General features: G+C 53.6%; 1 protein-coding gene across 1 annotated transcript in view; it reads left to right on the top strand.

Moving 5' to 3' along the window:
* Positions 1-19921, top strand: part of EFCAB8 (EF-hand calcium binding domain 8) — a gene marked incomplete at both ends in the record, with an annotated part of 41833 nt that extends 21912 nt beyond the window's left edge. The window contains 16 exons of the mRNA XM_081148325.1: positions 2012-2079; positions 2413-2564; positions 4160-4297; positions 5690-5803; positions 7053-7280; positions 8045-8115; positions 8864-9068; positions 9922-10131; positions 11273-11407; positions 13591-13812; positions 14371-14508; positions 15808-15976; positions 16984-17113; positions 18258-18462; positions 18547-18645; positions 19637-19921. Coding sequence (XP_081004451.1) covers positions 2012-2079; positions 2413-2564; positions 4160-4297; positions 5690-5803; positions 7053-7280; positions 8045-8115; positions 8864-9068; positions 9922-10131; positions 11273-11407; positions 13591-13812; positions 14371-14508; positions 15808-15976; positions 16984-17113; positions 18258-18462; positions 18547-18645; positions 19637-19921 — 2569 coding nt within the window. The remainder of the gene's footprint in view (positions 1-2011; positions 2080-2412; positions 2565-4159; positions 4298-5689; positions 5804-7052; positions 7281-8044; positions 8116-8863; positions 9069-9921; positions 10132-11272; positions 11408-13590; positions 13813-14370; positions 14509-15807; positions 15977-16983; positions 17114-18257; positions 18463-18546; positions 18646-19636) is intronic.
* Between the last annotated feature and the right edge of the window lie 7276 nt (positions 19922-27197).

The following is a 27197-nucleotide window of genomic DNA, read 5'->3' as shown; positions in this document are numbered from 1 at the left end:
GAGGATGCCAGGGCACATATGATGGTGGCCTGCAGTCAACCTGTAGGGTGGAGATGGAGGGATTTGAGATATATTTGGGGGCTTGGTTGGACAATATATTTATACGCACATGACCACACCCCCCTTCCTTCCCATCTGAATGCAGTACACATATTGTCTGGCAGGTGGCACCATTGACCGCTTGCTGGTTTCTTCTTCCTGGGGAAGGCCTCTTGGGGCTTGGCCTCCGCAGGTGGGGCCTGGCACTGCCAATCCAAACCCTGCCTCTGGAGTGGGCCTCAGCCTCGGAGGCAGTGTGGCCTAGGCGTCTGGCTTCCCAGCAGTGGCCTGCGCTGAGTTTTCCAGGTGGTTGGAGCCAGTGGTGAATCTGATGGAGGAACTAGGGCCGGGTGGCAGGGACCTGTGCTGAGTATGTGGACTGACCTACAGCATCTCCCCTGCTGCCCCCCTCTTCTCTCACTTCTGCCCTCACCACCTAGTCGAAGCCACTGTTATCTCTCATCTGAACTGCTTGCAGTGGCCTTGTTCGCTGCGTCCCTTCTGACCTTCCAGGCCCTTCTCTGCACAGCAGCTGTCTGTAGACCTGGTCTCCTCCAGCCATCCTGTCGAAGCCCCTGTTTGTTTCCCCACAGGACTTTCCATGATCTGTGAATGTCCATCTCCATCTCTGTTCATTTGCTCGCTCCTGCTGCGTCCCTCTACAAGGAAGTTCCAGGAAGGCCAGGGCATCATATCTGTGCCTCGCAATCCTGGCAGGGAGTAGGTGCTATTAACACTTTGGTGAATGAATGGGTGAATCAGCCTGAAATAATTCCTAGTGACCTTTTGGGACCGTTCTTCCAGAAGATTTCTCTGTACATATGTGTATGGAGAAGGATGTGTCTGAATACATGTATTCAGTTGTTCTTCCTGACATTTTGGTTTTTTGAGGGATCATTCTGCTGTGGAGGGGAGAGCAGATTGGAAGGAAGCAAGACTGGAGGTTAAGAGGCCCACTGGGAGGCTGACAGAAATGAAGAGTGGTCCCTGAACTAAGCAGAGGCCAGGGCTGTGGGGGGCTGTGGGGGCTGTGGGGCGTACAGGAGAGGGAGTCTCTGAGATGTGGTGGATGAGCCAGTTCAAAGGCAAGTTCAGTGGGGGACATGCAGCTTAGAGGGCTGGAGGTCTTTGAGTTGAGTTTTGGAGGGAGAGTTCCAAGTAGAAGGAGCTGGCAGGGCAGGATGTGTGGATAAGAGGGAATAGCATGTGCAAACGCACTGGGTTTCCAGGGCTGCTGGGTCTGTGAGGGCTGCTGGGCCTAACCTTCCCACAAACCCTGCCTGGGTCCCCCTGGCCCTTCCATGCCCCACTCACCCTGCCACACCTCTTTCTTTCCTGGAGCTGAGCCTCCTGCCTCTTCCTGACATGTCCACCCTGGCTCTGAATCCTGACCTCCTTCCTTACCAATCATGTAACCTTGGGCAAGCTCCCTAACTTCTCCTTTCCATGTCCTCATCATGGCACAGAGCTCATGACACTCTTCAGAGTTATGTGAGGGGTCCAGGTGGAGCACAAAACAGCACCCAGCACTGGGACCAGTGCAGAGCAAGGACATGGCACCCAGGAGCTTTCTTCCCTTTCCCTGGCCCTGGAACTCCTTCCCTTTTGATTTGTGTTGTGATTGGGAGACACCTGTCCCACCATAGTTGAGGTGAAGATCAAGTGAAGTTCGCCTGTGGAGTGAGGCAAAGGTGTTACTGTAAGTAGTTGCTTCTCTGGCTGCTTTCAACTATAGGTGGGACGCGGGTGCCTCTCCCATGAGCTGCTGGTTCGGAGCTGAGACCTGAGACTCTGACTCAGGTGCAGGGTGTGCTCCGGGCAGGGCTTCTGGGGCTGCTTCTCTCCTTTGGTGGAGAGGTAGTGACTTCGCCTGGCCTCCCTGCAGCTTATCTCCAGCTCCTCCCCACCCCAGGATCAGTGGCTCCCCTGAGGCCGCTCCCAGCCCCACAGCCTCTCTTCCTTTCTGTTGTAGGTTTTCGGTGCTGAATTTAAGAAAAGGAATTCTTTGCTTTGATTACTGCCCAGAAAAGAACTTCCTGGGTAAGTAATCTTCATGTCACACAGAAGCTGTTGACCTGGCAGAACTGGGGTGAGGACTGCTGGGGCGTAGGGACCATCAGAGCCGAGGAGGAGGCCTTGCAGCCTCCTGCCTCTTTCTGGCTTCTCCTGCTGCTCTGGTCCCCACTCATGGCCACCTGGAATAGTGTAGTAACACAGGCTGTGCTTGGCATGGAGGTGGAGGGTGGGAGGGGCAGAGGGGTGAATTGTAGCAATGTCCCCCCTCTGCCAAGCCCAGTTGGGATCCAACACCTGGCCCAAGGATAAGGTCCCAGCATAGACCCCCAGTGACTGATACTCCTTTTTTTTAACCAGTGACTGGTGGCTATGACCCCCTCATCCGCCTGTGGAACCCCTTCTTCTCGAAAAAGCCTGTGTGGCTGATGAAGGGGCATCAGACCTCGGTGACGCACATCCTCGTGAACGGCAAGAACAGCAGCATCCTCCTCAGCATCTCCAAGGACAAGGTGCTGCCCTCATGGAGCCTCCCCCCAAACCCCCCAGCTCCTGTTCTCCTGCAGAGACACTTGCCTGGGGATAATGATCTAGCTTGGCTGCCAAGGGACCAGCAGTTGGCAGGAGCCTGAGGCCCAGGGTAATGGTATGAGCTCCCTGCCCATGGTCTCACCCCTGGCCTAAGGCCTAGAGGAAGATGCCTGGGTGGAGTCACCATGAGGGGCTGAGCCCAGCTCTGAGCAGTGCACCAGAACTGGCTTCCCAGGTGTCAGCCTGGCTGTGGTCCTGGGCCATGGCCCTCCCTTTTCTTTTTTTTTCTTTTTAAATATATCTTTATTGATTTCAGAGAGAGGAAAGGAGAGGGAGAGAGAGAGATAGAAACATTAATGATGAGAGAGTCATTGATCAAGCCCACAACCGGGCATGTGCCCTGACCGGGAATCGAACCCCTATTGCCTGGATCCTAGGTCGATGCTCAACTGCTGAGCTACACCCGGCCGGGCGCCCCTCCCTTTTCTGAATCTCAGTCTTCTCATCCACAGAATGGTTGTCAGTGGCTTAGAGCATAACTGGGGGTAAAAGGGCAGTGTCATGTCTGGCACACAGTAGGTATACAATGCATGTGAGCCCTTCCCTGCCTCTACCCTCCCCCAGGCCCAAACTTACACCTCTAGCTCTCCTAGGGATCTCTTCTTGACTGCTCTGGTTGTCAGGAACCAATTGGAACTTTCTCCAAGGCCCAGGGCTCCCCAGCTCAGGATCCCGTTCACTTTGCTCCTGCACAGCTACTGGTTCAGGGTGGTGCCCCATCTGCTGGGTTGCTGGGGCATTCTGGCCAGTGTGGGGAGGCAGCCAGTTGTTCCAGGTGCCCTCCATCAGGGGACAAGTTTGTGTCTTCTGGGACTCAGTTGATTGAGAATTGGCACCCTCAGTATCACCCAGATTATCATCCCCAACACACCTTCATAGTTGCTGTTGTCTGGAATTCTCTCAGCAGTCCTGGGAGCTGGGCATCATCACCACTGCTGAAGAATTGGGGATGGGCTTGTCAAAGTCCTCATGGTCAGCGATGGGCAGCCCCAGGGTATGGACTCCAAGTCCATGCCTTCCCAGCTCACTGCCCATGCCTCCAAGCCAGGAGTGTCCTGGAGGGGCTTCTGTAGGGGCTTCTCTAGGGATACTTCCTCAACCTGGGATAAACTTGAGGGGGATCCTCTGGGGACCGGTGGGCCTTTTGGGCAACAATGTTGGTAGGCACTTTCTGCGTCCCACCTGGCTTTGCTCGAGGAGGCTGGAGTGGGAGCTGTGAGGGTCTGCAAGGGCATGTGCTGTGTCACTTGCTCCTTCACCCCTGACTGTCAGTTGCTTGAGCAGGGTAGAGTTCCTGGGGAAGGCTGGAGCAGGGGGCAGAGAGCCAGGCTGCGGTTTCCTCGTATGAGCCTAAGAACAGTGTCTCTCTCGCAGGGTCAGGAGCCAGAGCAGACACTTAGTGCCGTGGGTGTGCATTGGAAGTGCTTGCACGGTGGGCCCTGGCCCTGCTCACATCACAAGGCCTCAGGTGCCAGCTGCGTCCCACTCTCCTCTCTACCTGTTTTCTATCCCCCAGAATATCCGCGTGTGGGACTTGCAGGAATGCATATGCCTCCAGTCCTTCTGTGGGAAGCTTTTTGCCCTGGGAAACTGCCCCATCACTAGCGCCTACTTCCAGATGAGCGACCACACCCTCATCTGCAGCACCTACTCAGTGAGTGCTGTGCGGGAGGGAGGTGGCATCCGGGCTGCACATAGAGGGTGGCCACTGTGGCCGGGTCTTAGGTCCCACGGGACACCCAAGGAATGGTCACCGACTGTCCCTCCCCAGACTGCTCTTCATGACACAATGAAAAAGAAGCTGCTAGACTCTATGGCCTGGCCCATGAGGCTCCCATCTCTTGGGATTTCCTGGAAGAGTGTTTCTAGGAACCCAGCCTGTCACCCTCTGTGGTGCTGCTCCATCTGCTCTTTTTCTGACCTGCATATCCTGAAAGCACCCCCTACCACCCAGGCTGAGTTAGGACCCCCTCCAAGCTCCCTTGGACCTGTGCCTCCCCATTATCACAGTCTTGCACCTCTATCCTGTCACTCTTACGTGACTTTCCTGATAAATCGTGAACTTCAGGAAGGCAGGGCCATACTCGAGCAGCCCCTCTAAAGGAGAGAACCTGGAGAGACCTGATGTGAAGACCACCTGTGAGCTTGACTCAACTGGTGCTCGTGCACAGTCTGTCCTGACCTTGACCCTGGAGGACAGGACAGACTGGGAGAAGCACAGGGGCTGACTGTGCAGGGTGGGGGGGCCTGTAACAAGATGAGAGCTGAGGGAGCTACAGGACAACCAGCAGCAAGGAGATAGGAAGATTTGGTCTAGAAAGGGGACAAGTGTGTTGTTTGTGGTTGAGAGTTAGGGGTAGCTCGACTGAGGCCTTATACCCTCTGTGGACCAGGCCACCCTAGCAGGGGACACATACATCGTCCTTGTGCCCTTGGCTGGCTCACCCCCAGATGGCAGGCTTCTTGAGATGGGAGGTTGTGGCTTCCTTCCTCTCTCCTGAGTGCCAGACTGGCTGCCGGCATTTGTTGAATTGAATAGACCTTTGAAGTTCATTTCAGGTCCTCAAACATTATCAACCCCTGCCCTTTGTCAGGAGCAGAGAATACATTAATTAGACACGGTTCCATCCTTTGAGGAACCTACGGGGTAGAAGAAGAAATAATGTCAGTAGAAAATGCAGTGTTATGATGGGCATGTAAGCTTGGTGCTTCATGGAGGGCAGGAAAAAGATCCTCAGTCTAGCCTGGGGCAGGGGTAGTAGTCAGGGAAGGCTTCCTGGAGGAGGGGACCCCAGGTTGAGGCTGTATGCTTCTCAGAAGTTATGGGGAACCTTGGACTTTGGGGCCCTAGGAACACTAGGGCTTGAAAGCCCCCATCTCAGGGAGTGGGGACATGGAGTAGGGATGAGAGGGACCTTGCTAGGCTTGGGTCTGTGTGTAGTCAGGATGCCTTGATGTCTCAATTTACTGGAAGTTTCTCCTGGGGCCAGTCAAGGAGGGCAGAGCCCTTTGGACTGCATAGCTGACTGCTCCCTCCTCATTACAGATTGGGATCCTAAAAGGGTACATGGAGACCGAGAGGCCTGGGGAACCTGGGGAGAAGACCACTACTTACAGCTTGCCCCTGTGTGCTGTCCTCTACAGCAAGATTTTTAAGCAGGTGAATGGGCCAGCTCATCTCGGGGGGCCAGCAGAAGTGCCGGGTGACCTGGGGCAGGACCCAGGCCTCCTGATGTATCCAGATCCAAGGGGCAGTCAGGGCAGGTGGCAGGGTGGTGTGAACTCTCATAGCTGTTATGGTGGTGAGGGCAGCAGGGTCCGGAGGAGAAGCAGCCTCGTAGAGGTGCTGACCCAAGGTGAGATTGAAGCTCCACCACTCGGTCAGCGCATTGCCTGGCCCCTCTGAGCCTGTGCATCCCTGGCTGCTGCAGGTCAGTTCTGCACAGGCAGCCTCTTTATGCGAATGTGAAAGGGGAAACTAGGGGTGGGCTGCTCTGCAGGGTTCCCGAGGGGAGGGGCGGAGGGGGGTGCTGTTCCTTGGCATCATTTCCCAGGGAAGCCCTAGTTTAACTTTGTCCACCATGGGAAGGGATGGAGCGCCAGGCTGCAGGCAGCACCCTGGTCCTGAGTGGAGACCTCTGGGCTGGACAGGGCAACTGGGCACATGGTTTCTGAGGTGTAGGGACAGAAAAGGCCCCTAGGCCCTCTGCTCACTTTCACTTGGACCCCTTTTCTGGCTTGGGTTCTGGGCAGGGCAGGCTGTATCTGCTGCAGAGGTGGCCTTGGGCCACATGAACCCAGAGCTCATCTTTCAGCACTTCCCTCTTTTCCTGGCTCCTGGCACCACCATCCTGCATACTTTGGGCTCCTCAGGGCCTTCAGACAGTTTTAACCCCCACCCCTAGCTTTTCTAGACGTTCTCAGCAGGAGGGTTGTTCTGAAATAGCCTCACTGCTACTGTTGATTGTAACACTTGTGATGGCAGCCAAGTGTTGCGCCAAGTAGAGTGACCATCTTTTACTCTCAACACTTCCCTTGTTAGGGGGCAGTTATTATATTTCCTGTGTGCCACCCCCATAATTAATGATGCTTCAAAAGAGTTTTTTTCTGAATTAGAGATTATTTTCTCTGGATAGATTCTGATAAATGTCAATTCTGAGTTAAAGGGGATTTCACCAAACTGGCTCCTTCTAAAACAGCTGTGCCAAGGTTGCGCTGCCCTGGGCTCCAGAGTAGAGGAAGACCTGTTTTCAAGAGGGGGTTGATTCGGCAGCAGGGATCCCCAAACGCCTGTCTTCTCGGTGCATGGAGAAGGGCTAGGCTAGGCCCAGCCATGACAGGTGGAGGCCGCCCTTGGGCGTGGGGACACTGGCCTCTGCGGGAGCCCCAGACCGTGTCCTGCCCCGCAGGTGGTGAGCGGCCTTGTGAGTGGCATGGTGAGTGTGTGGGAGATCGTGACAGGCAAGAGGATGATGGAGTTCTCTGTGACTCGTGACCAGCAAGTGGAGCTTACTGCCATGTCCCTGGATGAGTCCGAGCGGTGCCTGCTCACGGGTTTGCGTGACGGAACCATAAAGATGTGGAACTACAGCACTGGCGAGTCCCTGCTGAGCTTCCCCAACCCGGACAAGCTGGAGGTCAGTCTGGTCCACTGGGTGGGGTCAGGGGGCTCGTGAGAAGCTAAGCACAGCTCCTGGGACTCCGGGGCCTGCTATTTTTTATGCCTCCCTGAAAGGCTGTACGCGTGGGTTGTGCATCGTCACACCTCCCCGCGCCTGTGTCCTCCGGGACAAGTGAAGACAGTAATAACACCCGTCCTTAATAAGTGTTCCACAGATGTTAGCTCCTCCTGCTTTCAGCTTGTTAGCATTTCTTAGCCCACCCATGAGAGCTTGGGATTGCATTCCTAGCACTGGCGGCAGGTGCCTCAGAGCCACCCCTGCTTAACCCTATCTGAGAAATGCCTGACAGGGTAGAGGGACAGTCTGTGGGCGTGGCATAGTGCAAGGCCAGCAGTCCCACTCTGGGGTTTGAGCCTGTCACTAGCCCCTACGGCACAGTCCTTTAACCAACTCAGAAGGAGCACCTGGTCAAGCAGCCAGGGCTTTGAGCACTAGTCAGACCTTATCGCTCAGTCATTTGACCTTAGCCAAGTCCCTTGTCTGTTGTCCAGTTATCCCCTATAAAGTGGACACAGATACCGGCCCTGTCTGCCTCCTCTAAGTCCATCAACTGAGATAACAGGATGTGAAGACGCCCTGAAAAACATGTGGTGGTATCACCTCTAGAGAATTCTCATCACATGGAGAGGGTTGGCTTCTTGCTCCATACGATCAGGAAGACGCTCGGGGCTCAGAGCTGTTTTCTCTGAGGCGCTTAGAGTTCTGCTTTCTCTTCGCAGATTAGCGGGATCATCCATATGAATAAAGTGTTCTATGTGACCGGGTGGAATAAGAGAATCACTTGTTTCATGTGAGCAGCAAGGGCGGCTGTGGGTGGGCGGTTCCCCTCCTCCTGGCTTTGCGGTGGTTGGAGCAGGGAGCAGGAGCTGAGTGCCGGGCAGTGTCCAAAGCTGCCTCTGCTCGCCCACCCACTCACGGCTCCTTAAAGACGACATGCTCCAGGCTTTGTGGTGGGTGCTGGGGATGCGTGTGAACAACAATGTTGGGTTCTCCTTCCTTCTGGAGCTTCTAGGGGGATGCAGACAACATCATTTAACAAACGACATCATTTATAATGATACAGTCTATTGAGCAGAGGTTTCTGTGGGGAGGAGACAGAAATCGGATTTAGTCTCAGGGGTGGTCAGAAAAAGCTCATCTAAGGATTTCACGGGTAGAGTGGGTTCGGAAGAGTGAGCAGAAGGGGTCTTACTGAAGCAGCAAAGAGCTTGGGGTAGGAGGGACATTCCAGGCAGAAGGAAGAAACGTGTGTGCAAGGTCCCTTCCTCCTCAGAGGGCCTTTCTAGGGCAGTGGTTTCCCCTTTTCTAAACCGGAATCCTTAACCGGACCCAAATGGCACAGCTCTGTAAGATTAGTTTACATGAAGGCCTAGGATAGTGCCTTTACAGTAGGCGCATCGTAGGTGCTTGGTAAATGAGGTCAGCGGGCAGAACTTCAGCCCTGCTCCGACCCCTGAGCGTCCCCCTGTAGCCAGTGCTGCTGCAATGGAGCACTGAGGCTCAGCTCTCAGCCCTCTTACCTCTGGCCATGTGTGCAGGTTCCACAAGACCAAGCCGGCGCTCTTGTGCCACCACTGGCAGACCTTCCACACGGAGGATATCCTGAGTGTGGCCAAGTACCAGAACCAGTTCCTCGGGACCGCCTCCTACAACGGGGACATTCTCTTCTGGAACGTCAATGTGTTCAAGCCCGTCCTCAAATTCAACGCCTCTGAGAGCCCCTTACCCTTGCTGCCTAAGAAGGTGTGGTCAATAGGAACATGCTCTTCTTTCATTTTTCTCTTAGCTGTAGGTCAAGATCACTTAGGGCCTGGGGCGGGGGGTGGAGAGCACCCCAGGAAGTAGAGAGGACGGTGGTGACTTGTTCTGGAGGAGGTCGGGAGCTAAGTAGGTGGGGAGGTGATAGTTTCTATAATTATCCTCATTTGACAGATGAGGAAACTGAGGCACAGAGAGGTTAGACATCTTGCCTAAGGTCACACAGCCAAGAAGTGATAGATCAGACCCAGGTAATCTGACTCCAGAGCCTGGGGTGCTGATCTTGTTCTCTCCAGTTGATTGCTCCGTCCTGGAGGATTCTATCTTACCCATCACCACTCCCACTCGCTGAGCTCATGGCAGGGATTCAGGAAACTCGTACGGTCTCTGTATTGCCATATCTTTGCAGATTAAAGCTGGAAGGGCCTTTGAGGTCACCTCATCCAGTAGTTTTGGTACATGTTGGAGAGAGATGCTTAGAGGCTATTATAGGGGCTTCTCCCAGAGCAGCTTAGCTTTTTATCAATTTTATACTTTGGAGCTTCCTTTAAGATTAAAAAGAGCCTCAAAGGTATTTGGGAACCACTGTCCATTTTAGAGATGGGGAGACTGAGTCCCTCATGGGAACAGCCTTCTGCCTGTGGGTACTCAGGCATTAGCGGTTGGCCCAGGGACAGGGTCTTAGGCTCTGGTTTGATGCCTCTAGGGGTACTCAGTTTCTGGGAAGCATGCCCTGGGCACCTGGAGGGCCCTGTGCTGTTGGAATTGGACCGGGGAGATCCTGCATTTCCCTCTGGGACATTGCTGTGCCCCAGAGGCTGCCCTCTCTTTGACACAGGTACAAGCAGAGGACTGCTCGTTTGAAAGCCTCAGACCCAGCAAGGCCCGTGTGGAGCCAAAGAAATGGGCACGCAAAACCTTCGTGCAGCCTCTGGGCCCCAGCACCAAGATTGTGGCCAATGCCATCCTGAGGCAGAACCTAATGTCAGCCCCGCCTGTGATGAGACACCCCAGTGACGAGGAGCCAGATGAGCCTGTGCCCCTGCAGGTGGGAGCAAGAGCTGCACCAGGCGGCCACCCTCTCTCTAGCCACCTGACTTCGCCTTGTGTGTGTGTGTGTGTGTGTGTGTGTGTGTGTGTGTGTGTGTGTTTGTTTCCTTATATGGAGGCACTTTTTCCAGAATGCCTTTAGGTCCGTTAACCCACTTGTCTTGAGTGTGGTGGGCTGGGCAGGGCACCTCCCTGATTAGGCCCATGGTATTTAGCCCACTCTGCTGCCTCGGGCCTGAGCACGGTCCCTTCCCAGAGCATGGCCAATACCAGACCCAAAGTCTGCAAGCTCAGGGGCAGGACCTGGAGGCAAGACAACCAAAGAACCTACAACTGGAGGTTAGATCCTGGGCGACTTTCTCTCTCTTCCAGCTCATGTTGCCCCAGCAGAGATGAGCGTAAGGGCTCACCTACTTCCCCAACAAGCCTTACCTCCCTGGGGACCAACTCCCAGGTGCAGGCAAACCACTTTCCTCCTCTGAGCCCTGGTGTCTGTCCCAGGATCAACCCTTCTGGCTTGACTGATGGTCCTATTTGGCAGGGGGTGGGGAGTAGGGAGAAAGAGCAGGGGCGACTCTCCCCCTACTCGCTGGGTGTGGTTTGGCCTCAGACCCTGCAGTGAAGACAGTAACCTCTTGTGTGGGGCTTGGAAGCCTGTCAGGTTGTCTCAGCAATTGAGGCCCACCCCCATTCCTAGGGACTGAGGCTTGAGCGAGAAACCCCACCTTCCCCAAACAGACAATACCGGTCAGGCACAGGGTGGTCTAGAACTGGATCGCGATGACCTACAGGACTCAGTTCTGCTGTCAGGGGCAGATGCTGGACGTCACTCTAAGGCACTCACACCATCTCTGAGTATCGGGGCTGTACCACTGTATTCAAATCTCCTGGAGCAGTGGCTGCCCCCCCCATCCTCACCTTTAGCCAGGGTATCTCTTCCAGGGCAAAGGAAGGGTCTTCCCCAAAAGCAAACTCAGGTCTCTTAGGCCCAGGATCTGTTAGACACCCAGCTGTACCTTTCACAGGGTGGTGTATCTGCTGAGTGGGGCTGAGTGGCTGCTCTTTCAGCATCTGCCCCTGTTCCCCATAGGCCAGGAGACCCCCTTGTGATGACCTGGGAGGCCCATTTTGCTTTCCAGAAGTATTATAGCGCTGGCAGTCTCAAGCTGTTGAGAATGTACTATGGCAGACAGTCACTCCTCCAAGAGACGGAAAGGAGAAACGGAGAGCTGCAGAAGAAGCAGTTCCTGCAGTCTAACGCATCGGTGGAGAAGGTTGGCCATGCTCAGGCAGGGTCCGGGGGGTGAGCGGTGTGAGCAGTGGGGTGGGGTGGGAAATGCAGTGCCTACAAACTTGGGGGTCTGGGGCCCAGCCTGGTTTTTCCCCAGGGCCTGGAGAGGCCCGGTGGAGATGACGGTACTGCTCAGGATTTGTTTGCAGGGCTGCTGCTTCTGGGGGAAGCTCTATGGATATGGGGGGTTGTCTAGGGAGGTGAGCAGTGTCCCCTCCTGGTTGGGGGGCTGGACTGGGAGGGAGGAAAAGTGGCATTTCGAGAATCCACTGTTAAATGCCTTGCTGTGCTCTGGTAGGGTGTTTTGTATGACATGTGAGGGGGACTGGGTCATCTGTGTTCTCACTTCTTCCTGTACCTTTCTCCTGCCTGGCTCTGGATACCCATGGCTGTGCTGTCACCTCTGGACGGGGTCACCCCTAAGGACCCTTCCAGCTTTAATCTGCAAAGATAGGGTAATTTAGAGACTATATGGGTTTCCTAATTCCTGCTATGAGCCCAGTGAAAATCCAAATCATAGTTGTGTTAGGGTATGGCAGGGCTGTCCCCTTACCCAGGGGCCAGGGCCTCGAGCAGGGGAGCAGTGCCCTGCAGAGCCGGGTCCTGTGGGCTGGAGCGGAGATCTGCTCGTGTCTGGACATTCTCTCCTCCAGGTTCTGAATGAGCTTTCCTCTCTTTTAAAAGTTTTAAAAATCATGCTAGTTGGTAAAAAAAAAAAAAAAAGAAGAAGAAGAAAAAGAAGTGTGCATAAAGCAAAAAATAAAAGTCCCCTGTGTGTCATTTCTGCCTCCTCCCTACTACCCCCTGCCCCATCTCGTCCCATCCCAACAGTAATGGTCACCGGCACTGATAACGGATAGGTTTAGCCTTTGCCCTTTTTATTTTTAGACCAGTGATGTAAACTTATATCTAAATTATAGCTATGTCCTGCCATTTACTGTTTTAAAAAAATGTAACGATACATCATGGCTGTGTTTTTACATCAGTAATCTAGAGTCAGCTTATTCTTTGACGTTTTCTTACTCTTTCTAATCATTGCATGATGCCCCATAGTTTGGATGTATCATAAACTATGAAGACAGTCTATTCTTGCATGCCTATTTGATAATTTTAAAATATATGATAAAAGTCTTTACAGATAATGCAATTAGAAAAAAGCTGGAAGGAAATTCATTAATATCTTAATGGTGATTATTTCTGGTTATTGGGATCCTGTGGGTGATTTCATTTTTTCTTTTTGGCCTGTGCTGTCCACACTTTGTACAGTGCACAAGTACACTTGCACACATGGGGAAATGCTTGCCTTTGTCTTTGGTTTAGGGCCTCCTGGTTTTGTGACCCTGGCACCTGGGTCAGTGGGAAGCAGGTTGAACATTCTGTTTTGCACCTCTCTGATGAGGATAAATGAGATTTTTGTTGTCGTTGTTGGGGACATGTTTGGGGAACACATAAGCCACCACACTGTAGTTTCTGACGGAGCACAAGTCGGGACGCCTCCTGTTTCCCCTGCCTGGCTGATGTGCTTTATGTCCTTGTGCTCTCCCTGCCTCACGGGGGAGGGGGGGGGTCCAGGTAAGCAGCTCTCTACACATGCTCTTCATACACAGTAACTCCCCGCTGTGGCCCCCACATGAGCCCCAGGAGTGACGTGTCAGGTGAAAGTGAGCACGGGGGGGAATTAGCAAAGGGTGTGATCCAAACAAGACTTGCAGAAGAATTTGGTTAAAATGCATTTTTGGCGATTGGCTGGAAAATAGAAACATTTCACTGTAGTGATATATGAAGGGGAAGGAACTCATCCTCCAAGTAGAACTCAGCTTCCAGTTGAGTTACAGGTCTTAGAAAATCTTCTTTGAGACTTAGGACAAATCAGACTTGTACGTCTCCATTCAACAACCATTCATTGATCATGTGCCATGTGTCAGGCACCGCTGTGATTGCCCACCGCTGTGACTGCTGAGGATAAAGCCGTGAACAAAAACAGACACAAATCCTTGCCCTCTAGGAGCTCATAGTTCAGCAAAATGTTCCTGGTTACCAGGGAGGTAGGAAGTATGGTGTCCCGTCGCCACCCTCACTGGGCATCTGGGAAACGGGGGACCAGGTGGGTGTGGTGACCCTCAGTGACCTGTGACAGCGCCACCGAGCAGCCCACCTCTCCCCCAGATTATCTTCCTGCAGAGCAGGCCGCGCCTGCCGCAGACGGCCGCCCTGCTGAGCAGCTGCATCGACGGCCACATCTACGCCTGGTCCATCCACGGGAACGGCGGCCTGCTGGGGAAGTTCCCCGTGGACTCCAAAGACCCCGGGGACGTGGTCGTGGGCGCCATGGCCACTGACGAAAATGACTGCATCCTTGTCACAGGGGATAGTAAAGGGCACATCAAGGTGAGGAAGAACTGGCATGGAGATTGGGGGGCTGCTGTCAGCCAAACTCTAGCCACCCGTTTGCCACAGGTGGCCCTGGCCTAGTCCCTACTGCCTCTGGGTATGGTTTCATTTGTGGGCGGTAGGATGGGTTACCTCATAAGTCCTCTCCTGCTCTGGTGTGCCCAGTGAAATGAGTGAAGGTTTGGTTCAAAAGGCCCCTCCAAGGAGCCTTCCCCAGTGAATCCTGTGCTCTGCCATTGTCTCCCTACAACCCCTCACCCTTCAGCCATGCATCTATCTGTGATCAGTTGTCTCAGGACCTGATTTCATGTTTTGTGGTGAGACACAAGGCACGAGTGTTTTGTCCTGGGGCCAGTCTCACCCTCTCTGCATGCTAGCTAAGGGGTCTGACCTAGAAGATCACTGGGGCCCCTTCTGGCCCTGAGCATCCAGGTGTCTCAGAGGTGTAAGGACTGCCCCGCTGAAGTGAGGGGAAGTGGTCTGTGAGGGGTCCACAGAGTGCGCTGCTGCTGGGGTGAAGTGGTGCTGGGCCACTAACTCACATTTTGTGCCTAGATCTGGGACATCAAGGATTACTGCGTAGTCACCAGCAGGTGGTCATCTCAATCCAGTGGATCAAACAAGCTCCAGTTCTTAACTCCTAAACAGAGCGAAGTCAGCCACTCATACAGCATCCTCTTGGAGGAGAAAGAGGTAGGAAGAATACTGGATGGTTGCTCAGAAAAGTAACTTAGAGCTCCGTTAATGAGCTGGGACCATGGTTCTCATATTGAGATTCTGAGTCTATCATGTTTTCTGTTCAAGGTTGTCTGACTGATGTGGACAAGTTTTTGTCAACCAGAAGTCACCATTAATTAGTAAAACACAAGTATGCACGCATCAAACACACCCACATGCATACACATGTGCATGTACACACACATATGCACACACAGACACCTTTCATGGGGTTTGATTGTTGCAGTGAGATCCCTGAAGTTATGCATTCTTTTTAAAAATAATAAAAATATTTATGTATTTTCTTGAGTGGATAATACATTTACAAATATCAAAAATTGATATTTCCCTGATGACTAATGACATCAAGCACCTTTTCATTAGTTATCAGGAAATGCAAATTAAAGTCACAATGTGATAACACTACACACCCACTAGAATGACTAAATCTAAAAAGACAGGCAATACCAAATGTTGGCAAGGATACAGATCAACTGGAATTTCTACTGCTGGTAGGAATGCAAATTGGTATAATCACTTTGGGGAACTGTTTGGGGAACTGTAGCTACTAAAGCTGGATGTGCCTATTCCATAATCCAGCAATTCTACTCCCAGGTTTACACTCAAGAGAAATAAATGCTCTAAGAAATATGAATAAGAATGTTGATGGGAATACTATTTGTAATGACTTCACATTTGAAACAACAAAAATGCCCACCAATGTAGACTGGAAAAATAGATTGTGGTGTATATACTGTCCAGAATAATACCCCACATTGGAAATGAATGGCTTACATCTATTCACTACAAAATGGGGAATTCTTCAAACAATTTAAGTGAAAGAAGTCAGGCACATGAGAGTCTGTATTGTTTGTTCCATTTATGTAAAGTAAAAAACAGATGAAACAAGCCTATTCTATTAGAAGTGGTTATCCTTGTGGTTACTGAACATTTCTGACTCACTTCTCTCCTTTGTGAAATGGTGAGACTCATACACATCCTATAATGGTGTTGTGTTCAAATGGAATAATCTGTAGAGAGGCCACTGGTAAATAATATAGCGATACGTAAATGCTTTTTATGATTTTACCAAAGGGGCCAGTGAGGGCCAGGGAAGTGCTGGAACTTATCTAAGGTCACCAGAAAGTTAATGTGGGAATGCATCTAGAACTAGAACCCTGGCCCTTGTCCTAGGGTCCTTCCAGAGGGTTCTGATTCCTGGGCGCCCTCTGTTGAGCCTCTGTGATGGTCTTGCTCTAAGTAATTCTCCTGTAGGTCGTGGCTGGCAAGACCATTTTCCTGGCTCCCCCCAAGCTTCTGATGAGCTGGAATGGCCATTTGGATAGTGTGGCAGACATCCTGTATGTGGACAGCTACCAGCTGGTGATCAGCGCTGGCCAGGACCAGGATGTCAAGGCTTGGAGACTCTCTGGCGATGCCATTGGTATGGGTCCTGCTGAAGCTCAGCCATGCCCCATGGCCCTTCCTGTCCCTGTCCCTGTTAGAACATAAATTGGCATAAGCCTTATATCCCATGGGATGGGGCTTTTAGGCTACAGCAGCTTTGTTTGTTCAAATAGTCTTACAGGATATGAGTCTATCCAGTTGTTATTTCTGTAGTATGCCTGTCAACTATCTGTCCGCCCATCCATCCACTCACTCTACATTATTACTTGCCTTCGTATATTTTTGCAAATCGTATATCTGATAAGGTATATTCCTTTCTCTTCTTAAAAATAAACTTAATTCTTACATTATAACATGCATAAAGAAAAGTGCCCAAACCAAAAGGGTTCATCTTGGTGAATTTTCACAAAGTAAAGATGTACCCATATAGCCACCGTCATATCCAGAAACAGAACACTTGTTGGTGCTCAACTGCCGAGCCACGCCCGGCAGCAGGCTAATGGCCTGCTTCTTACCACACCCTGCCCCTGCCCCTGCCCCTGCCCCTGCCCCTGCCCCTGCCCCTGCCCCTGCCCCTGCCCCTGCCCCTGCCCCTGCCCCTGCCCCTGCCTGAAGTAGTAGGACCCATGTCTCTCTGTTCCACTGTCTGCTTTCGACATCAGTCCTGCTCCTCCCAGCCCCACACCTGACCTCATGTCTGATGACACCTCGTCATTTTTTACCATTGCCGTTTCATACGTTAGTTACCTAAAGCCCAGCTGAGGCTCACTCCGTCACTGCCATAACACTCTCTCCACTTCAGCCTATGTGTGAGGCAGGATGCATTAGGCCTGAGCTCCAAGTATATACTAGGGCTAGTGTCTGATTCCTCCAGCTATTTGTTGAGTAGCCAGCATAATGCCTGACATATGGTGGGCATCATGAAGTGTGGGCCAAGGGTAAGGGGTTGCTGGCTGACTCAAGGGTAGAGGGTGAGGGGCAGAGGGTTCAGAGAGGGAGGTGAGGCCAGTCATTGTTACTGAGCTGGGTCTGGTTAAATCCCAGGTACATTTGGCCTGAGTGTTTGGAACAGGCTGCAGGATGCCCAGATGCTTGGAGATCATGAGCTACATCCAAGCTTAAGGAAAAAGATTCCCTCCATACACGCCTCCAGGAAGGCTCATTCAGAGCTGCAGTGAGTTAACTGGTCTCCTCTGGTCCAAGGATACAGGTGCTGGGAGCCTCTCCAGGTCCCAGGCAACCTCACCTGGGTTGGGTGGTGCTGGGCACATTCAGGGAGGACCCTAGAAGGCCAAAGGCTTGGGACCTGCAGGTAACTTGACTCCATAGGTGGCAGCTGGGGCCTAAGAGCTTGAGGCTCTGTTCTAGCCCAGCTCAGCTGAGAGATTGAGCAGTACAAACCGAAGGAAATATTAAAACCCAAGTCCTTAGATGGGACCCTACCCCAGAGCCAGGTTCAGATTTGCCAGTGCTGGCTTCCCTGCAGGGGCCATTTCTACACGGCCAGAGGCCCTGGCAGGAGAACGCCCAGGGCTCTGGTCCTGAATAGACGCTGGGCTCTGAGCCATGGGGAAGGCAGGCTGCTTGCTGCTTGTTTCCTCCCTAGGTCCCTCCTGCACCCAGGCCCTACCCTTACTCCTGACAGCATCTTGGATAATTTGGGGTTACTCAAAAAATATTTATTGAGGTCCTGCTGGTTGCCGGGCCCTGTACTAGGTTGTAGAAATTCCAAACAATCCAGACATGAGTCTTGCTCCTGAGAACTCATAGTCCACTGGGGAGATGAATACACAAACTCATGGCTACTATTCTATGTGATACGTCGTAGACTATTAAGAACAGGGATGGCAGAGGACAGTCCCCTGATTGGGTGGATCAAGTAAGGAAGGCTTCAGAGGAGAAGAGATTTTGGAGTTGGGTTTTGACTATGGGTCCTGTGGTTCCTATGCGTCTGTCAGGGCATGCATCTTTATAGTCCGATGGGGGGATGTCAAACAGGCAGAGGCAGGGTTTCCCTGGGAGGGAGAGGATGTTTAAGTATTCCAAAGGGAGGTCCAGGTAAGGTCCCGATGGACTGTCAGGTCTCCATGGGGGAGAGCACAGGGTCATGGGAAGGATCACAGGGCTTGTTGGGGGGCAATTTAATCTGGGCTTTGCTAATGTCAGTGATGGGCCCTGGGCAGTATGGCCTCATGTGAGAAATATGAAGGTTGGAGAGGATCAGGTCGAGGAGGAAGAAACCCTCTTGAGGTTCCTGGGAGGGCTTCCCTGACTTGTGGTGTGGAGGGCATCTTATGAAGGAAAGCCCCTCACCTCAGGGAGGAGCGGGACCTTGCTGAGGCCCTGGTGTACCAGCGGCGGGAGCAGGTGGCACTCTTGGCCCTCCTGAATGGGAAGGCAGACACAGAGGCCGAAGCCTGGGCCAAGCTGCAGAAGATAACCCTGATGTCCCCATGGGCTGGAGAGCGCTCCCTAGAAGATATTGAGAACAGCTGGCACAAGTGGGAGTCCAAGGACAAGCAGGTGAGGCTGGATGGGGGACACAGGTGGTTTGATGGGCCCCAGCTCTCAGTCCTGAGTCTCAACTGTTGTCAATGACTCCTGCAGGTGAGCAAAGTCCTGGGAGCAGCGTACAAGCCCAAGGAGCGGTCACGGAGTCCTGGACTCCTGTCCACCAATGTGCAGTATGGCTTGATGAAGCACCAGGTGAGGCGGGGGGGACTGCTCCCCGAAATGCCGGGGTTGGAGGCTCCATCAGTGCCACCCTTGTGCTCACAGGGCCCTCTGGTGAGGGTGAGGGGGAACATCCATCCTTTAACAGGATTCCAGCATGAAGCTGGTCCAAATGAATTGTTTGCCAAGGCCCTGGTTGAAGCCATGGACACAGGTTTTGTCCTTGAGGACAAGCCTCATTGGGTCTACGGGAGGACGTCCTTCGTGGGCCTGGCACCTGTCGATAGCCTTCAAAGCATTTCCCAGTCTGGCGATTGGCTTGTCAGTGTTTTTACTGCTCATGTCTCCATACTGTGGGCTGCTCCCGAGCAGACACAGGTGTCGTGGGGCCAGGTACACAAGCAGTAAGAGGCAGAGGGAATGGAAAGGGGCTCTCCTTGGGGAGAGGAAGGAGCAAGGACTTGGGAAAGACCCACTCTGAGCCCCATCCTGCCTAATGCTTGGGCAAACCCCAGCCTCTCATAGCCTCTCCCTCCTCATCTGCCATAGGGCCATTACGGGAGCTCCCTGCCTCTGTGGTGGGGACTCAGAATAAGTGAGGAGACTCCTCTGTCCTGGGCTGGGGGGAGGTCAGTGTGAAAAGGGACCACTGGGCTTCCCTGCCCTCTCCTGGCGATGGGACTTGAAGCACATCTTGGCGAGTGCCAATGGGAGGTGTGGTAGCACCTGTGGGAGCTCCTTGCACCGGAGCCCCACTCGGGGTCCAGCCTGAGGTCTCATTCTAAGATGGGAAAGTCCAGTGCCAACCTCACAGGGTTGTTGCCAGCACTGAGAAGGGCTGGGTGACGAGCCTCAGGCACAGTAGGCTTGCGGGCCCAGCAGGCTGTGGTCATCAGTGACAACCAGAGTACTCTGGAGACTTCTTTGGCATGGGAAGACCCCAGGACCCATCCTTCCTGGGAGTTTGCTCTTGGCCCTGGTGCCCCCTCCCTGCCCCCACACTCCCCTGCTCTGTCCCCCACAGATCTCACCTCAGATCTACCAAAGCCTGTACTTCAACGAGCTGGCACCCACCAACCAGCATGACTTCATGATGCACAAGGTCCTGGACGAGCAGGGCTGGCTTATCCTCCTGGAGGCCCATAATACCTCGAAGGACCTGCAGCCCGGCAGGCAGACGGCCACCATGCCCCCTGCCATCCCCTCCCCTGCCTCCGTGTTCTCCTTGTCAGCCTCGGGCTCCGGGCTCCAGGCCAGTAAGCTCACCCCCCCGGGGCTCCGGTCCTCCCTTTCCCTGCAGCGGCCCTAGGCAGCCTCCACGGCCCAGTCTGCCCCTCAGTCCTGTCCCAGGTGTCCAGGTACAACCTGCAGAGACCGGCGACGCCCCTGCCAGCCGCCTCCCTGAAGCAGGTCTCCAGGCCTCTGAAGGATGCCCTTCTGTCCTCTGAAGACGGGCTTTCACGCCAGGGCCTGAAGTGGCTCAGCCTTCTCCGCTGTCCTCCAGCAGGACGACAGGCCCGCGGGTCCTGTCTGTCCCTGGTTTACCCTGCCAGGCCCAGAGGATAGGAAACTTCCCCTGGCTGTCTGCACTCTGCCTAACTGGTGACGTTGACCTAGAAAAGAAAATAAATGTTCAGAGACGTTGGAGTCCACAGGCTATGAGGTTGGGCTGTAGCCCTCACCCCCCCAGGCACCGGGCTGTGTTTCGGATGGGGTCGCGTTCCCCAGCAGGGCCCTGGGTGGGTGCGGGAGGAGAGTCCCTCCCCCAGGACGTAGGTGCAGCTGTCTGGCCTGAGACAGGCTGAAGTCCAGAGCAGGGGCTTCACAGGCCCGGGTGAAGTGCTGGCTGGGTTTGATTCCAGGGTGAGCTAGAAAGCTTGGGTCAGCCTCCCTGTCAGTGAGACCAGCAGCCACCTGGAGGCAGTTGGGGCTGTTTGTCTCCTGCCCCTACTGTGGGCCTGTCCTCCGTCACTGCAGGGGACCCTGTATTTACAAGCTGTTCTGGCCCTTGTGCAAGGGGGGCTGGGAAGTGTGGTGGATGACCCCCTGGCCTGGCTCTGTCACTGTCTGGTTTTGGAGTCCCCATCATCTCTGGGCTCATTGTCTCCCTCTAGCCCAGAGGCACCTGTCCAGGCCTTTGCTGGGCTATCAGCCCTCTCGGCAGCTCCACATCCTGTTCCCGGGGATCCGTGGACTCTGGACACATGACCTGCGACCTGTGGAGAGCCAGAGTGGCCACTGCTGCTGCGCCATGGTGCCCGCAGTGCCACGCTTGCAGGGACTTGCCAAGTGGTGAAGATGGACTGCCGGCCAGCAGGCTGGGGTTCTTGGAGGTCTCTCTAATTCTTGTGTTCCCATGGCCCCTCCCACCTGGCCCAAGGTTCAGCCCTGAGGGGAGACGTGTGGCTTTGCTTGTGTCTCTCTCTCTCCACTGGCTTCTCCCTTTCACACTTCCAGCCTGCAAGCACAGGCTTCCCTCTACTCTCTCTCAGGGAGTCCCCTGTGTCACAGTGCCTCCTTCCCAGGGCCACCATATTCTCTCTGCTGTGGGGAACCAGACCCTCCAAGGCTTGGTTCTTAGATTAAGGATTATTGAGGCCAAAATACATTTGCAGGCGATACCCCAATATCATCCCCGTATCCATTTCTTAGGGCTCCTGTAACAAAGCACCACACACTGGTGGCTTAAAATGACAGAGATGTATTGTCTCGTAGTTCTGGAGGCCAGGGGCCAGGTGTTGGCAGGGCCTCGCTTCCTCCGAAAGCCAGAGGTGGAGGGAAGGGTAGAGGAGGAGACGCAGTAATGACCAGGCCTCAGAAGATTTTCTTAAAGGCCTCTCTGCACAGCCCTGACCTGGAGGGAGATTCAGGGTCCCCTTCGGGCCCGGAGATCTTAACATGGTCAGGAAACGCCAACCTCTGGGGGAGCTTCCGCCTGACTCTGGAACTTGAGGAGCCCTCCCTCAAAGGTCCCAGCCCCATTACAACCACCTTTTACTGCGTTTGCCCACGTTTCAGTTTAGGCACATTGCAGGCACTTAAACTAATTGTAGAGCCTGGACTCCGCCTCCTACCCAGCTGCAGCCCTCTGTGGACATGTGTACCTGGCCGCTGAGGCTGAGCTCATAGGCAGCCCCTCCAGGCACTAGGGCTCAGATGCAGAGTCTCAGCCCCAGGACAAAAGGTGGGGCTGGGCTTAGCCAAGGTGTGTTCGACCTCTGTCTCCAGCTGCCCCCACTCAGTCCCTCCTGGCCCAGGCCCTACCGGGCTACTGGGCAGATGACTCCAGAGCTTCAGGGTCAGAAGGAGCTGAGATCCCCACTGGGCAATGGAAGCAATTTCACACAGGAGTTGGCTGTGAGGAAGCAGGGTTGGAGGCCCCGCCTCTCTCTGGTCCCTCACAGCACCCTCCCCCTTCTCCCAGGCCCAGGTGCCCGCAGAGCCACACCTGCCTCCTCTTCATCCATTCTCTGCCTTTTGCACCCATGGTCTTAAAAAATGACTTATTTTTTAAAATATGTTTTTATTGATTTCAGAGAGAGGAAGGGAGAGGGAGGGAGAGAGAGAGATAGAAACATCAATGATGAGAGAGGGTCACTGATCGGCTGCCTCCTGCACGCCCCCTGCTGGGGATCTAGCCCGAAACCCGGGCACGTGCCCTGACCAGGAATTGAACCCTGATCTCCTGGATCCTAGGTCGATGCTCAACCACTGAGCCATGCTGGCTGGGCTAAAAAATGACTTATTTTTTAAAAATGACTTATTGTAGCTGTTTTCTGATTCTAAAGTAGCTCAGGCTGAGCGTAGAAAATTAGGAAAATACAGAAAAGTATAGAAGCCAAAAAAACCCCATCAGGATTCTCTCTCCCAGAGATCGTTTTGGTGCATTTTCTTCTAGATCTTTTCTCTCTCTTCCTGTGTGCTGTGCGCACATGCACTCATATCCTCAGATTCACTCCCACTCCCACCCTACACTCATTCCCTCTTTTGGTACTCACGCCCACACAACCCAGAACCTTGGCATTCGAGCTTTGCAGGTGGCATCCCTCATGTGATGTGCAAATGGCCCGTCGCTGCAGTTCCTTGTAGACCTCAACCATGAGGGCTGCCTTCAGCCCCTCCTCGGCCACATTTTCCAGGATCTAGGGCCACTGCCATGCTGCTCTTGAGAGGAGCAGGAAAACACACGCCTCCAGTGTCCCACTACCAACGTACTGCTAACAATCAGAGCAGGGAGCAGCCTTTTATCTCCAGGGAGCAGAAACATTTTCCTGGGCCTTGCTGGGCTGAGGGGTCATGACCCCACTGGCAAACCGAGGATGGGTGCCCCTCCACCAGGAGATGGGGCACAAGGACACTGAGAGGAGTTGGGGAAGCTTTGTCCTTGGAGAGAAGCCATCATTGACCTCATTTTCTGGCACCACTTCGATATTTTTGGCACCACTTACTGAGCACCTGCTGTATTCCAGGCACTGTCCTAGGCACTGGGGACACCAGAGTGAGGAACACCAGCCCTTTCCCACTGGGGACACAAATCACTCCTCTGTCGTGTGAATTCATATTCTCATCGGTTTATCCACCAGATTATCTTACTGAGCACAAGCATCAGGCATCCAGGGGGAGGCAGGTGGAGCTCATGGAACTGTGCAGATGCAGTGGGGACCAGGAGAAGCAATCCAAGAGGGCTTTCAGGAGGAGGAAGCCTGTAAGCCCAAAGCCAGCCAGGACCTATGTGTTTGCTGCCCTCCCTGCCTGAGAGGGGCTTCCAGCCGATCAAACGGCCTCTCTTTAATGCCCTGCCCTGCTCACACAACCCCTCAATGCCCAGCATCCATGCCCTCAGCCCTGCCCTGCTTTACCCTCACCTCAGTATTTGTGTGTCTACTTATCACTGTGTCCCTTCCCCCAAGGTCTGTCTTGTTCACAGCTCCCACCCCTGGTGGGGTGCTTGGCACATCGCAGGTGCTGGATAGCCATTTGTCCAATAAACACTCATAACTATTAGCTCAAAGTTTACCTCCCCTGGGAGATCTTCCGAGGCTGATCTCACCTTGGCTTTCCCTCCTTTGGGGATGTGTATCCATATTTGCTGGTCCTGGATGGACTTTGGATTGTCCCTCCCCACAGTGACTGCAGACCCTGCCTGTGAGCCCCAAGCCTTTGGTGAAGATGCTGGGAGGGGGCAGTGGATCCGACTGGCTCTGGGTATCCAGGTCTCACTCTGGATTCAATGCTGGGAGGGTCTTGATGGGAGTCGGGAAGCATGAGTAGGTCTTGGATTGGCAGGTGGTGGGGAACGAGGGATGGTGTCGGTCAAGGGACACTGAGTGGCTCAGTCGGTTGGAGTGTCATCCCGTACACCAAAAGATTGCAGGTTTGACCTCTGGTTGGGGCCCGTGAGGGAGGCAACTGATGTTTCTCTCTCACACATCTCTCTCTTTCTCCCCCCTCCTCTCTAAAAATCAGTAAACAAAAAACATGTCCTTGGGTGAAGATTTAAAAAGTTCAGGTTCCAACTTCATTTTGAAAAAAAGAAGAGATACTGCAGGGACAAAGGTCAAGGGGTGGGCCAATGACAGGTGCCTGGGAGCCGGGCTGGGGGCTGCCTGGAAGGTGGGGCCCTTCCAGTCAGCCAAGGGGCTCAAGGGGACATGGGGGCTGCTGTGTATTCTGTGTGGCTGAGCTCCCCAAGGGGACACTACCACCAGCACCCACGCTCTGGGCATAAGGGGCAGATCTAGAACAGTAGGTCACCTACCCCCGGGTCACGCATACATCATGAGTCCGGTGCCCAAGGCAGCAGCCTGGGACTCGGAAAAGGGAGATGCTCAGCCTATAGTCACAGGTGAACAGTGGTGCCTGGGCTTTGTGACAGCTGTTCCAGACCAGTGCCAGCAGCTCTTTCAGGGGTGGTAGCTATGGGGTCTTCTGGCAGAGAGAACAGCCAGGGAAGAAGCCCCGAGATGGGGATGAATTGGCGGCATCTCTTGGGTGCATATGGCGAAACTGAGGCTAAGAGGGTGACTCCCTGCAGGTCACACAGTGAGTGAGCACAGGGCAGGGGTGGGGCCCAGTGCCTGGTCTTGTCACTGGTCCAGGGATCTCTGAGTCTCAGAAAAGCTGAGGCCCTGCGTGCCTGTCGCAGCCCTACCGGGCCTGGTGTCCAGGGATTAGCGGATTAGCTCAGATCCTGGGGCTCCTGGTAGGCTTATGAGAGTCGCCTTCCAGGGGCCTCTGGGGACGTTTGGCGCCCTGTACTTCCGGCTCTGCCTTGGTCACCACAGACTGCTGACTCCCGCCCTGGCTGGCTGCCCACTCCGGCTCCCGTCCGGTAGGTGGGTCAAGTGGAGGGCAGGCGGCCAGCCTTGTGCATTGTGGACCTGGAATGGGGGCGGGGGAGCGAGGTCTCGGGGCAACCTTTGTTCTGCAGGAAGCTGCCCCTGAAAAGAGCCTTCCTGGGCTGGAGTGGGCCCCTGCCCCTGCCGGGCTGTCAGGCCTCAGGTGTGGGCCTTGGGTGGGGCTGGGTTCCTCTCAAGGCCTCTCCCCTACTCGAGAACACTGTGAGCTGTAGTGCCCACCCCTGGGGCTGTTGGCCTTGGAGAGCAGGGGCTGTGGGGTGTGTGGGGTGCACATATGGGGCCGGTGGATGGGGGCCGTGGTGAATGAAGGGGAGCCTGATAACTCAGGCAGGGGTGAGCCACAGGAAGTGGGTGTTCCTTACTCAGAGCAGGGCTCCCTGTGGACTGAGCGCCCACTGGCTCTGCCCTTTCCGTGTGGCCTGTGACCGTCTCAGTGGTCCTGAGGTGGGCGTGAGTGATCAGCCTGCTCTCCAGGTGCAGAGGGGAGAGAACCCAGGAATCCCACTCTCCATTCATGGTGCCATAGTTGGTTCACTTGAACCTACAAGAACCTGATACATCTGTGGGAAGGGTTGGAGGGGAAAGCAAACACTTGGGGCTGAAAGGTCTGGGTTAGTGTTGCAGCTCCACCAGGATTCACTGCGCGACCTTAGGAAGGCGCTCCACCTCTCCGTGCCTCAGTTTCCTCATCTGTGAGGATGCTCCATTCCCGTACTGAGGAGGTGAAGTGATGAGTGTGGACACACCTGTGCATTGTGGAATGCTTGTGGATGATACGAGTGTCCTTCTAGAACATGGGGAAGAATTTACTTGAACCCTCAAGAGGGTGAGGACTGCGTGTGTGTGTGTGTGGGGGGGGTGAGTGCCACATGAGCGTCAAACAAATGGAGTTGCCTCCACAGCAGCTCTAGCCACAGAAAATGACAATGAGGGTAAAGATCCCATTTACAATCCCCCTAAGCTGGTAAAATATCTAGGATTAAATCTGACAAGGAAAGTGCAGAATTCATATGAAGGAAACTTGAGGGCATGGAGAGGAATCCACATTCCAGAAAGAGAAGGGCTGACATAGCCAAGAAATTTATTCTCTATACACAAATCCATAAAACCAGTGAAAGTTCAGCTGTTGAAAAGTGCACTTGACACTGGTTCTAAAGTCTACCTGAAAGGGAAGTGTATGAGAAGCAGGGAAATACAGAGAAGGGTAGTTGCTAGAGCACACATTCCCAAACTAGAGCAACTCGGAGTCCAGTGCTGGTGCAGGATGAGGCAGGGGCTCGATGAAGCAGAAAAGAGATCAGAACTGTGCATTGACTCCATTTCCAAGCTCCAGGGGAAAGATGGGTTCTTCAATGATGATACCGCAGTGGCCTTGGGTAATAATCTAGCAAAAATTAAACTAGATCCCTACCTCACACCATGCACAAAAATAAAGTCCAGATACATTAAAGTTTTCCTACATCCAAGTCTTGTATGTGCACTAAAGAGCCTATCTATTTATCCCTACATATAATATATATGATAAAATTGGTAGAAGAAAATATAGGAGTATATTGCTCTAATCTTGGAACTGTGCAGGCCCTTCCTGTAATGTATACAAGTTACCAGCCATAAAGGAAAAGAATGATTTAGCTACACAAAAATTTTCAAAAAAAACTGTTGAACAAAAGCACTTTAAACAAAGTTAAAAGACAAATGATGGAAAGAAAATATGTAGAACAGCTGGAGGAGTGAGACTAGGATGGGCATTTGGGGAGGAAGCAGGCTGCCTATGGGTTCGCTTTTCAACAAACCACAGCATGGTGTGGCTTTTTAATGGACAAGAATGGTTCTTATAAAAGTTACAGAGATAATGCCAGGTAGAGCATGTGTGGCTCTCAGGTCCACTGGTTGTTGGGAGGGAGCAAGGAGTGGCAGGAGTTGGGGTGATCCTTTGAAGCCCACCCACTCTGTAGACCGCTGGAAGGCAGGTCCCGAGGCTGGATGCTGGAGGGTTCCAGGGGCTGGTGAGGAGCCTGGCAGATGGCTAGAGGCGTGGATTCTGCACCACAGCAGGGCCTGTCCAGTGTGCCCTTCCAGGAAACAAGCTTATATCCGATTTATCCACCCTCCTAATGCCCAGCGGGTCCTGTTCCAGCCTCTCCACCTACCCGTCCCTGCCGATCTGAATTGCCTCCCTTGCAGGCTCTAGTCCGTGCCCTTTCCGGCTTGGCCAGCCTGCCCCAT

The sequence above is a fragment of the Miniopterus schreibersii genome (genome assembly GCF_964146895.1).
Source record: "Miniopterus schreibersii genome assembly, chromosome: 10".
NCBI classification, from domain to species: Eukaryota; Metazoa; Chordata; class Mammalia; order Chiroptera; family Miniopteridae; genus Miniopterus; species Miniopterus schreibersii.
Note: the sequence above shows the minus strand (reverse complement) of the source record. Positions and strands in the feature narration are given on the sequence as shown.